We start from the raw sequence: 13,092 nt of genomic DNA, 5'->3' as shown, positions 1-13,092 counted from the left end.
CCCCATTCCCAGTGTCCCCAATCCCAGTTTCCCATTCCCTGTGTCCCCAATCCCATTCTCAAGGTCACCATTCCCATTCCCAGTGTCCCCAATCCCAACGTCCCCAATCCCAATGTCCCCAATCCCAATGTCCCCAATCCCAGTGTCCCCAATCCCAGTGTCCCCAATCCCAATGTCTCCATTCCCATTCCCAGTGTCCCCAATACCCCCAATCCCAACATCCCCATTCCCAGTGTCCCCAATCCCATTCCCAATGTCCCCATTCCCATCCCAATGTCCCCGATCGCAATCCCATTCCCAATGTCCCCAATCCATTCCCAATGTCTGCAATCCCAATGTCCCCATTCCCAATGTCCCCAATCCCATTTCCAGTGTCCCCATTCCCATTCCCATTGTCCCATTCCCAATGTCCCCATTCCCAGTATCCCAAATCCAATCCCAATGTCCCCAATCCCAGTTTCCCATTCCCATTCCCAATGTCCCCATTCCCAACGTCCCCAATCCCATCTCCAGTGTCCCCATTCCCATTCCCATTGTCCCATTCCCAACGTCCCCAATCCAATCCCAGTGTCCCCAATCCCAGTTTCCTGCTGCCCCCATTCCCAGTTTCCCATTCCCAATCCCAGTGTCCCATTCCCGGTGTCCCAAATCCCATTCCCAATGTCCCCAATCCCAATCCCACCGTCCCCATTCCCAGTCTCCTCTTTCCATTCCCACCGACCCCATTCCCAGCCCAAAAATTCCCAAAAACTCCCAATGTCCGGTCGCTCTGGGTTTGGAAAAGGCGGGAAAACAGAAGAATTCCCTAAAAAAAAATGGGATTTCCCTCCCCAAGTTCCTGGAGCTGTTTCTTTTCCCTGCTCGGAGGACATTCCCAAAAATCCCCAAGGATTTTGAGGATCACGAGGATTTTATGGATCCCTGGAGGGAGTGGGGTGTCCCTGCTTTTATTCCAGCCTTGGATTCCCTCGGGAAATGGGGAAAAAAACCCGGGAATAACAGGAAAATTCGGGATTAAAAAAGATTCTGAAAAGTCCTTGTGGCTTCCCCGCTTTTTATTGGGAAAAGGGGGAATTTTGGGAACACGTTGGAGCCACCCCAGGAGCTTCCCGGGAAAGGGGGCAGGCGGCATTCCTGGGATTCGGCGGCCATCAGGACCTGCAGGGAAAAAAAATGGGAAAATCCTGGGGAATTCCGTGGGAAATGAAGGAAAGAACAACCCCAAATGGCCAAATTCCATGGAAAATCCCAAGTTCCACCCCAGATTTCAGAAAACTCCATGGGAAAGGAGCAAAATCCCAACCCCAAATGGACAAATCCCAGAAGATTCCATGGGAAATTTGGAAAACGTCAAATCCCAGGTTTTTTCCTGACCTTCACCACCAAAAATGCACAGGAAAAGCTGGAAAAGTGGGGAAAAAAAGTGGGAAAAACCAGGAAAAAAGTGGGAAAAAGCAGGAAAAAAGTGATAAAAATGGGGAAAAAGCAAAAAAGTGGGAAAAATCGGGGAAAAAAGCAGAAAAAGCTGAAAAAAATGCATGAAAAAGAGAGGGGAAAAAGTGGTGGGAAAAAAGTGTGGAAAAAGTGTGGAAAAAAGCAGAAAAAGGGAAAATACTGGGGGAAAAAAAGTGGGAAAAAAGCAGGGAAAAATGGGGAAAGAAGTGGAAAAAAACTGGGGAAAAAAAAGGGAGAGAAGGGAAAAAAAAGGGGAAAAAAGCAGGGAAAAAGCTAAAAAAGCTAAAAAGGGAAACGGAGGGGAAAAGGTGAAGAAAGTTGGAAAAATCTAAAAAGTGGGGAAAAAAGTGTGAAAGATGCAGGAAAAATGAGGGGAAAGTGGGAAAAAAAAAGCCAGGGGAAAAGTAGGGGAAAAAGCCGGGAAGAAATGGGGAAAAAAGTGAGGGGGAAAAGGGGAAAAAAGGGAAAAAAAGTGGGGAAAAAGGAGGGGAAAGTGGGGAAAAAAGGGGGGGGGAAGGGAAAAATACTGGGAAAAACTTGGGGAAAAAGCAAAAATGTGGGGGGAGAAAAAGCAGGAGAAAAACAGGGAAAATTGGGGAAAGAAACAGGGAAAAATGGGGGGAAAAAAGGGAAAAAGCAGGAGAAAAAATGAAAAAAATGTGGGGAAAAAATCAGAGGGAAAAGTGGGAAAAAAGCCGGAAGAAAGCGGGGAAAAAAGCGGGGAAGAAGGAGGAAAAAAGGGGGGAAAAAAACCCAGAAAAGGGGGAAAAGAAGTCGAAAAAAGGGGGGAAAATTCCAGAAAAAAAAAAAAAAAAAAAGCGGGAAAGGAGCTGAAATAATTTGGTTTGGAATTTGTGTTGGGGATTTTTTTTGGGAATGGGAATTCCGTACTGGGAAATGCGGCAGTTGGAGGCGGAGACGAAGCGCCCGGTGTAGTGGATGTGGCAGCGCACGACGTTGTTGGTGAAATCCGACTCCAGCACCAAATATTTGGGATTGACCTGGACCTGGGAATGCGGGAAAAGGTGGGAAAAAAGTGGGAAAAAACCCATGGAAAATTGGGTGGGAATGCGGGTGGGAAAAGGGGGGAAATATCCGGGAAATGTGGGAGGGAAGGAAATCCCAAAAAGGGAAAAAAAAATCCTGGGAGGGAAATAAAAATTCCAAAAAGCAGAAGGGAAAATTAGGGAATGGAAAAATATCCCGAAATAAGGAAAAGGGAAGGGTCCCAAAAATAGGTGGGAATGGGGAAATCTGGGAAAAACTTCCCAAAAATGGGCAGGGAAGAGGGAAGGGGGGAAAAAAAATCCCAAAAAATGGTCAGGGAAAGGGGAAAAATCACAAAAAATAAAGAGGGAAAGGGAAAATCGAGGGGGAAATCCACAGAATTAATGGGAAAAGGGAAAATTGTAGGAAAAGAATCCAAAAAAATCAACAGGGAATTGGGAAAATGGGGGAAAGGAAAAAAAAATCCCAAAAATGGACAGGGGAAAGGGAAAATCAGGGAAAAATCTCCAGAAATGAAGAGGGAAATGGGAAAAACGGGGAAAAAATCCCAAGAAGTAAACGGGGAAAGAGGAAATCAGGGGGAAAAATATTCCTAAAAATATCAGGGAAAAGGGAAAATGGGGGAAAGCTGGAAAAAAAAAATCCTAAAAATCAACAGGGAAATGGGAAAATCAGGGGAAGATCCCAAAAAGTGAATGGGGAAAGGGGAAATCAGGGGGAAAAAAATCCTAAAAATATCAGGGAAAAGGGAAAATGGTGGGGGAAAAAAAATCACAAAAATCAACTGGGAATTGGGAAAAGGGGGAAAAGCAGGGAAAAAAATCCCCAAAATAAAGAGGGAACTGGGAAAATCAGGGGAAAATCCCAAAATAAAGAAGGAAGCAGGAAAATTGGGGAAAAATCCCAAAAATAAAGAAGGAAATGGGAAAATCAGGGGGAAATCCCAAAAATAAAGAGGGAAATGGGAAAATCAGGGGGAAATCCCAAAAATAAAGAAAGAAATGGGAAAATCGTGGAGAGGGGAGAAAACCCCAAAACAGGGAAAAGAAAAGAGAAAAAAATACCCCAAATCCAAAGGGAAATGGGGAAAAAAAATCCCAAAAAACGCCAGGAAAGGGGGAAAAAGCAGGAACTCATCCTGGAAAAGCTCCCAGGGGTGGGAAAATCCTGATCCGAGGTGAAATTGGGGTTTTCCAGCCCCAAAGCACCTTGAGGATGTAATTCCCGGGCGGAACGTCGGTGATGTCGATCCACTGGCAGTCGATGTCGGCGTTGTAGGTGTCGTAACAGCCCGGGCTGAGACCCTGCGGAAAACGGGGGGAAAAGTTGGGAAAATGGGGAAAACCGGGAAAAATGGGGAAAAAACGGGAAAAAATGGGGAAAAAATGGGGAGAAAATGGGGAAAAATGGGAGAAAATGGGGAGAAAATGGGGAAAAAAATGGGAAAAAATGAGGAGAAAATGGGGAAAAAACGGGAAAAAAGAGGGAGAAAATAGGGACAAAATGGGGAAAATGGGGAGAAAATGGGGCAAAATGGGAAAAAACGGGGAGAAAACGGGGAGAAAATGGGGAGAAAATGGGGAGAATGGGGAAAAATGGGGAAAATGGGGAGAAAATGGGAAAAAATGGGGAGAAAATGGGGAAAAAAACGGGAAAAAAATGGGGAAAAAACAGGGAGAAAATGGGGAGAAAATGGGGCAAAATGGGGAAAAATGGGAAAAAGAGAAAACGTAGAAAAAATCAGGAAAAAATGGGGGAAAATGGGGAAATGTAGAAAAAATAGGGAAAAAATGGGAAAAAGTGGGAAAAAACAGGGAGAAAATGGGAAGAAGTGGGGAAAAACAGGAAAAATGGGTAAAAATGGGGGGAAAAAAGGGAAAATATGGGGAAAAAATGGGACAAAATAGGACAAAAAAAGGTCAAAAAGGGATCAAAAAGGAGCTGTTGGTGTCATAACTTCCTGGTTGGATACCCTGTGGAAAACAGGGGAAAAATTGGAAAAATGGGGAAAAAATGGGAAGAAAATGGGGAAAATTATGGAAAAATAGGAGGAAAAGGGGAAAAAATGGGAAAAACAGGAAAAAATGGGACAGAAAAGGGAAAAAAAGGGATTAAGATGGAGCCATTGGTGTTGTAACTGCCTGGGCTGAGACCCTGCGGAAAAATGGGGGGGAAAATTGGGAAAATGGAAAAAAATGGGGAGAAAATGGGGAAAATGGGAGGAAAAGGGAAAAAAAGAAAAAGAAAAAGGACAAAAAGGGAGAAAAAGGGAGAAAAAGGGACAAAAAGGGACAAAAAGTGACCCAGGTGACCCAGGCACTGTCCCCAGTTGTCACCTGGGTGTGGGTGGTGCAGGCACAGTGCCACAAATGGGGATGAAAGAGACAAAAAAGGCACCAAAAATGGACAAAAAGGGACCCAAAAAGGGACAAAAAATGACAGAGAGGGACTGAAAGTGACCAAAATGTGACCAAAAAGGGACTAAAAGTGACACAGAGGTGTCCCAGAAGTGCCAAGAAGTGACGGAGGTGACAAAGGTGACAACAGCCCGGGTGTCACCTGGGTGTGGGCGGTGCAGGCGTAGCGCTTGAGGTGGCCGAAGTCGCAGGTGGTGTCCTCCAGGCAGAAGCTGGCCTTGTGTCCCTCGGCCACGCGGCGCCCCGAGGTGACATCCAGCAGGTCATAGTGACTGAACTCCGCCATGCTGTGGTAGTGCCTGGGGACAGCGCGGGGACGTTGGGGACAGCGCGGGGACAGCGCAGGGACACAATGGGGACAGTGTGGGGACATTGGGGACAGCGCGGGGACAGCGCGGGGACAGCGCAGGGACATTGGGGACAGCATGGGGACAGCGTGGGGACATTTGGGACATTGGGGACACAATGGGGACAGCGTGGGGACAGCGTGGGGACATTTGGGACATTGGGGACACAATGGGGACAGCGTGGGGACACCACAGGGACATTGGGGACACCATGGGGACACACTGGGGACAGCATGAGGACATTGGGGACATCATGGGGACAGTGTGGGGACAGCATGGGGACATTAGGGACAGGGTGGGAACAGTGTGGGGACATTGGAGACACAATGGGGACACCATGGGGACAAAATGGGGACAGTGTGGGGACATGGGGACATCACAGGGACACCATGGGGACATTGGGGACATCATGGGGACAGTGAGGGGACATTGGGGACACAATGGGGACAGCACGGGGATAGCATGGGGACAGTGTGGGGACACCATGTGGACACCACAGGGACATTGTGGGAACACCATGGGGACACCATGGGGACACCGCGGGGACACTGTGGGCAAACGTGGGGACATTGGGAGGACACTGTGGGGACATGCTGGGGACATTGGGGCACAATGGGGACACCAGGAAGACACCAGGGGGACACCATGGCGACACTGTGGGGACACTGCAGGGACATGGGGACACCAGGGACACACAGGGGACATTGTGGGGACACCATGGGGACACCATGGGGACACTCTGGGGACACTGAGGACATTCAAGGGGACACTCAGGGGATATCACGATGGGGAGGGGATTTCAGTGCCAGGGCACAGCAGGTGGCAGCTCCCGCCTTGGGGACATTGTGGCAGTGAGGGGACACCAGGCACAAGAGCGCGGTGGCCTTGGGGACATCAATTCCAGGAGTGTGGTGGCCTTGGGGACAAAGAGGCGACACCAAGCCCACGGAGACCTCAAAGCAACGTCACCCCTCAGGTGTCACCAGGGCGGTGGGAACAGGGCTGGGGACACTCCGTGGTGGCAGCTGTGCCACTGCCACCATCGTGGTGGCCTTGGGGACAAAGAGCCCGAGGAAGGTGACACCAACCCCAAGGAGACCTCAAAGCAACATCACCAAATGGGGAAATGGCACCCGAGAGGCGCCACCGGCGGGAGGGGACAGGGCTGGGGACAGCAGGGGACAGCAGGGGACATCAGGTGACATCAGGTGACATCAGGTGATGTCAGGTGACATTGGGGGACATTGGAGGACATCGGGTGACATCAGGTGACATCAGGGGGCATAGGTGACATCAGGTGACATCAGGTGACATCGGGGGACATCGGGGGACATCGGGGGACATCAGGTGACACCAGGGGACATCAGGTGACATCAGGTGACATCGTGGGACATCAGGTGACATCAGGGGATATCAGGTGACATTAGGTGACATCAGGTGACACCAGTGACACCAGTGACATCAGGGGACATCAGGTGCCACCAGGGGACATTGGGGGACACTCACTGGTGGCAGCTGTGCCACTGCCAGCTGTGGCGGGGCTGGCTGGGCAGGAAGTCGGCCGTGCCCTGGTTCTTGACGCGCTGCGGGAAGCGCAGCAGCACCCGCACGTCGTAGTCGGTGGCCTCGGCCGCGTACGCCGTGCTGGGGACAGCGGGGACACTTCTCCCTCGTCCCGTTTTTCCCGTTATCCCCATTCCCCCTCATCCCAGGATTCCCCTCCTTCCCAAATTATCCCCATTTCCAGCCCATCCCACTCCCCTCCTCCCCCAGCCCTTCTCCCTCCCCCCTTTCCTCCCCACATCCTCCAATCCCAGAGCACTCCTGTTCCCGAGAATCCTTCCTCTCCCATTCCCGAGAATCCTTCCTCTCCCATTCCCGGGAATCCTTCCTCTCCCATTCCTGAGATGTCACTCTCTCATTCCCGGGAATCCCATCTCTCCTGTTTCTTGGAATCCCATCTCTCTCCCACACCTGGGTCTCTCCCATTCCCAGGTCTCTCCCACTCTCTGGAATTCTGTCTCTCCCACTCCCGGGTCTCTGACATTCCCTGGAATCCTCTCTCTCCATTCCTGGGTCTTTCCCATTCCTGAGTTTCTCCCATTCCCGGGATCCCATCTTTCCCATTCCCAGGTCTCTCAATTCCCGGGTCTCTCCATTCCCGGGATCCCATCTCTCCATTCCCGGGAATCCCCTCTCTCCCACTCCTGGGTCTCTCCCATTCCCTGGAATTCTGTCCCTCCCATTCCCGGGTCTCTCCCATTCATTCCCGGGAATCCCACCTGGCCAGGCACTTCTCCTCGGCGGCGCAGCGCAGCGAGTACAGGTGAGCCCTCTGCACGTACGTGGAGGCCTGGACATAGTTGGGATCCGGGATCAGATCCGGGAGACCTGCCGGGAAAACGGGAACGGGGATTGGGGACACAGATCCTGGAGGCCTGGACATTTGGGATCTGGGATCTGATCCAAGAGACCTGCCAGGAAAACTGGGATATCCACTGGGGACAGGGAACCAGGACATCCGGGATCAGAACCAGGAAACCACCGGGAAAACAGGAATGGGATTGGGGACAGGAATTGGGAACATCTGGGGTTGGATCCGGGAAACCTGCCAGGAAAACAGGAATGGAGACTGGGGACATCTGGGATCAGATCCAGAAGAAGTGTTGGGAAAACGGGAACAGGGACTGGGGGCACAGATCCTGGAGGCCTGGACATTTGGGATCTGGGATCAGATTCAGGAGACCTGCTGGGAAAACGGGAACAGGGATTGGGAACCGGGATCGGAGACAAGGCCATCCCCTGGGATTGGGGACCCTGCTCCGGGAGGCCCGGGTGGATTTGGGATTTGGGGATGTCGGTGGGACACCCCTGGGAACAGGGATTATTCCCGTGGTTCCTTTTCCCGCCAGCCCGAAGGGGAAGTTTCGGGTCCCAAATACCGCCAGGTTTTCCCAATTTCCAGCTGGAAAATCCACCCTTCCCTCCCCTCCTCCCCGCGGCCCCTCTGGCAGATCCCAATCCCGCGTTTCTCGCCAGCGGGATCGCTCTGGCCGCTCCCCTGGAGCCGTTCTCTGTTCCCGACACGCAGGGAAAATCCCTGGAATAGCAGGAGCTCAATTCCCTGTTTTCCACCCAGAAACGGGGGAAAAGCTGGGTTATCCCTGCCTTTATCCCGCCTTTCCTTAAATTCCAGACAGTTCCAGACAATTCCCTGGGATTGGGGAGAGCTGGGATGGACAGAGGGACGCAGGGACAGGCAGAGCTTCCTCGGTTTCCCAAATTTATGGAGCTCTGGCTGGAGCTGGAATTCCGCCCCTTCCGCGCCTCCCCTTCCCAAAGGCTCCTCCAGCACCTGGAATTGTCCTGGAATCAGCCCCTCGGGAAGGATCGGGATGGGGGGACGCTGCCCAGGCGCTCTGTGCCTCAGTTTCCCTTCTCCCTGTCCTGTCTCCGTCCCATTTCCATCCCCATCCTTATCCCATTCCCACCCCATTCCCATAATCTTTATCCCTATCCCCATTTGCGTTCCCATTCCCATTCCCATTCCCATTCCCATTCCCATTCCCATTCCCATCCCCATCCCCATCCTTCTGCCTCCCTATCCCCATTCCCATCTCTATCCCTGTTCTCATCCAAATAATCTCCATTCCTATCCATACTCCCGTCCCATTCCCAAAATCCCCATTCCCATTCCCATCCCCTTCCTAAAACCCCCATTCCCAAAATCCTCATTCCCATCCTCTCCCCATTCCCAAAATCCCCCTCCCCAGCCCCATTCCCACCATCCCTATCCCATTCCCAACTCCCTTCCCACCCCCACCAGGATCCCCCGTCTTCCCTGAGGCGCCGTTTCCCAGCCCAATTCCGTTTTTCCCTGGATTTCCCCCCACTTTTCCCCTGTTTTTCCCCGGATTTCTCCCATTTTCCCCCGTTTTTCCCTGGAAAGGAGAACAATGCCTCCTTGTTCCTGGGCCTGCCTTCCCGGGAGGGATCACGTCATTCCTTTGGAGTTCATTTCCTGCCCCATTCCCACTGATGTAATTCCCGAGGGGACCCCCAAAAAAATAATAAAAAAATAATAATAAAAAAAAGAGCCAGGAGAACTCAGAAAAAATTCCTTAAAAAAATTCCAAACAAAAACAAAACCATGGAAAGCCACCCCAAGCCAATGGAACGTTTTCCATCTTTTTTAGGAGCTCTTTTCCCCTCCCTGCTGTTGTTTGTAAGGAATTCTTGGAAGCTCCGGAGCGAAATCCGACTCCCGGACCGACGGGGAGTTTTATGGGATTTGGGATTTTCCCCTTTTTCCCGCTGGATTTTGCCCCTGGGATGGCCCCGTTGTTTTTATAGGATCTTGTGGGGTCAAACCTATGGAATTCCCGGGATGTCGGGATCCGGGATTGCCCCCAAACCCATCCCAAATTCCTGGGGGTTTTGCTGAGCCTGCATTTTCCCATTTCCCAAAAAATTCCAGGGACAATCCCAGCAGGAAAAGGTTGGGATTTCCCGCCCGGCCGCCCCGGGAGCTGCCAGGGGAGATTTCCGTCTGTTCCCGGGGAAAATCAGGATATTTGGCCCCTGGCTGTGCCAGGATCAGCAGGAAAATCCCACTGGGAGTGATGGAAAAGTGGGAAAGGGGGAGGCTGTGAGCAGAGGGAACGGGGACACCCGGAGCAACCGACAGGATTCCGGCATCCCATCGATCCCATCCCAATCCCAATTCCATTCCCAATCCCAATCCCGTCCCATCGATCCCATCCCAATCCCAATGCCATCCAATCCCAATCCCAATCCCAATGCCATCCATTCACAATCCCAATCCTATCTCATCAATCCCAATCCCATCAATCCCATCAATCCCATCAATTCAATCTCATCAATCCCATCCAATTACAATCCCATCTCATCAATGCTATCCCAATCCCATCCCAATCCCAATCCAAATCCCCATCCCATCAATCCCAACCCCATCCCAGTCCAAATCCCATCAACCCCGTCAATCCTTTCCAACCCCATCAATTCCATCCCATCAATCCCATCCAATCCCAATCCCAATTCCATCCCAGCAGAAACCCTCCTCCATCCCCACGGAACCCCGACATTCCCAGCTCCTGGAATCACCACAATCCCAAATCCGATCCCACCAAAGGAAGACTTTCCTGGGAATTACAGTATCTCCCGGCCCATCCGGGGCCACCCCAACCTCCTGCTCGGTGGGACCCAAATTCCCGGTGCCCCATGGAATTCCCAAATCCCACTTTCCTTCCAAAAGCAGCCCCGGGGGACCCGATCCATGGGGTCGGGGGGAAAATCCCTCCTGGAGATGGGATCAGGGTCAGGATTGGGATGAGGAACCCCTGGAGATGGGATCAGGGTTGGGATCGGGGTCAGGAAGTTTTGGTGATGGGATCTGGGTTGGGATCAGGATGAGGAAGCCCTGGAAACGGGATTGGGATTGGGAAACCCCTGGAGATGGGATTGGGGTGAGGAACCCCTGGAAATGGGATTGGGGTTTGGGATCAGAGTAGAGAAAACTTTTGGGATTGGGAGCCCCCTTCCCTCCGGCAGCCGCCAGGAGCTGCTCCTCCCCCTCCCACCCCCAGATCCCGCCTGGAACCTTTCCCAGCCTCTCTTCCCAGATTTCCCCACCCCCACTCCCCCATTCCCACAGAAACCCCGATAATTCCCCGATAAAAACAGCGGGACTGGATTCCTTCATTAACCCCCAGCCGGAGGCCGGGAATGCCGAACATTCCTGGCGGATCCGGCCGGGATTAGGAGGCCCCCGAGGAGCTTTGCCCTCGGAATTAATTGTTAATAATTAATAATTAACAATTAACACCGGATTCGGGAGGACGCCAGGAATCGTTTGCTCCAATTAGGATCCCCGGGAGGTGACGGGGAGGTGACAACATTCCTAAAACACCGCGAGTGACCCGGAGAGAGGCCGGAATTTCACAGGATCAGCTTGATTCCCTTGAAATTTCTCCAGGAAAAGCAGGAAGCTCCGGGAGCTGGGTGTCCCAAATTCCCTGGCGGAGCCACCGGTGCCTCCCGGCTCCCAGGGATCCTGGAAGGACTCGGATGCTGCCAGCAGGGAATTTGGCTGGGATCTTTCCCGGGGAATTTGGCCGGGATCTTTGCCGGGTCATCGGCGGGGCAGCTGTCCTCGGGTGTCCCTCCGGAGCCTCGGGAATTCCAGCATTCCCTAAAATCCCTCATATCCTTCACTCCCCACACCCCATTCCCGCCTTCTCCTGAGATCTCAAAAAACACCATTCCCGAGTTTTTCCTGGAGTGTTCCCTCCCTGTCCGTGTAGGGCAGGGCCGGGCCCTTCCCACAGCCCCAAATCCTTCGGGATGGGCTTTTCCCAGAAAACTGGGATGGGGCTGGTGGGGTCACGGGGTCAGGCTGGGATGGGATTCCCAAGGGATGGGCTGGGAGCGGCTCCCGAGCTCTTCCAGCTCCAGCATGGAGCCAAAACTCTTGGAAAGCTCAGCCCAAAAAATCCATGGGATTTCATCGGGATGGGCAAGGAGTGACCCCAGAGTGACCTCGGGAATGGGGGGAGCACAGATCTGGCTGTCCAGGAATGGTCAGGATAACCGGGATCCTGTCCTATCCCAAACTGCCCACAGAAAAGCAGGATCCAGCCCTATCCCATCCTGGTTTGATCCCAATCCAGGGACACCTTATGGATGTGGGAGGAGCTGGAACACAGCGCAGCCCCATCCCAAAATTATGGAATTTCCCAGGACAGACCCCAGGAATGCCTTGGGACACTGGCATTCCACAAATTTGGGATACCCTAGCCTACACAGCACCGCCCTATCCCAAAATCCCGGGATGATCTCAGACGTGACCCAATCCCAACCTCCCTTCCCGTTCCTACCATTCCCAAAACCTGCGGGGTCTCCAAGAATCTTCATCCCTGGAGCGAATCCCTGGAATTCCGCCCATCCCAAGGAAACTCCGAGGGAATCCCAAACTCACCCCGCGCTCCGAGGCTGGGCCTGTAGACGCTGCCCACGCTCAGCCGGGCTTGGCTGTCGGGAACCGCCTGCAGAATTTCGGGGCTCCGGCCGGGAACAAAGGGCTCGGGATGGGCAATCCCGAAGGATTCAGCCGCCCGGAATGGCGGCTGCTGCTGGTGGGGTGGGAATTGCGCCCCGAAGCCCAGGTTTTCCGTGGAGGCCATCCCGGTTTGTGGCTCGGAGTCGTGGTACAAACTGTGGGAATAGCGGCGATCCAGCGGGAAGCCGGCAGCTCCGTAGGGATTGGCCTCATCCCCGAAATCCTCGGCGAGCGCGTGGGGTTGGAGCGGGAACGTCATCCCTGTCCCCATCCTGCTCCCCATCCCTGTCCCTGTCTCCATCCCATTCCCCATCCCATTCTCAATGGCTGTTCCCATCCCGTTCCCCATCCCTGTCCCCATCCCTGTCCTTGTCCCCATCCCATTCCCCATCGCTGTTTCCATCCCTGTCCCCATCCCCATTCCTGCCCCCATTCCTGTGTCCATCCCAGCTCCCATTCCTGTCCCCATCCCCGTCCCCGTCCCTGTCCCCGCTGCCACCGTGCCCCGCGACACCAGGACCCCCTCGTGCGGTGCCACCCCCGCGGCGACACCGGCGTGCGTTTGTCCCGCCGAGGCCACCGCGAACGCGGCCGCGGCCACCCCGGCCGTGCCCTGCCGGCCCCTCCCCGCCTGTCGCCGCTGTCCCCAGCCGCTGTCGCCCCTGGGGCCGTCCCGCCAGTTGGGCGGCACCTGCCCGAAGCCGAAAGGATGTCGCGCTTGTCCCCGCACTGTCCCCGAGGCCTGGCGGCGCACGCTGCCCGCTGGCCCCGCCGCCGGCCCCGCTAG

General features: G+C 53.4%; 1 protein-coding gene across 1 annotated transcript in view; it reads right to left on the bottom strand.

The window, feature by feature from the left end:
• Positions 1–1,034: 1,034 nt before the first annotated feature.
• LOXL1 (lysyl oxidase like 1) overlaps positions 1,035–13,092 on the bottom strand; it is a 12,757-nt gene continuing 699 nt past the window's right edge. The window contains exons 2-8 of the mRNA XM_086849773.1: positions 12,225–13,088; positions 7,510–7,618; positions 6,734–6,871; positions 5,023–5,179; positions 3,672–3,767; positions 2,347–2,462; positions 1,035–1,158 (exon numbers count right to left, since the gene is read on the bottom strand). Of these exons, the coding sequence (XP_086705899.1) occupies positions 1,152–1,158; positions 2,347–2,462; positions 3,672–3,767; positions 5,023–5,179; positions 6,734–6,871; positions 7,510–7,618; positions 12,225–13,088 (1,487 nt within the window). The 3' untranslated portion in view covers positions 1,035–1,151. The remainder of the gene's footprint in view (positions 1,159–2,346; positions 2,463–3,671; positions 3,768–5,022; positions 5,180–6,733; positions 6,872–7,509; positions 7,619–12,224; positions 13,089–13,092) is intronic.

Source organism: Cyanistes caeruleus, chromosome 13 (assembly GCF_971803275.1).
Source record: "Cyanistes caeruleus chromosome 13, bCyaCae1.hap1.1, whole genome shotgun sequence".
NCBI lineage: Eukaryota > Metazoa > Chordata > Aves > Passeriformes > Paridae > Cyanistes > Cyanistes caeruleus.
Note: the sequence above shows the minus strand (reverse complement) of the source record. Positions and strands in the feature narration are given on the sequence as shown.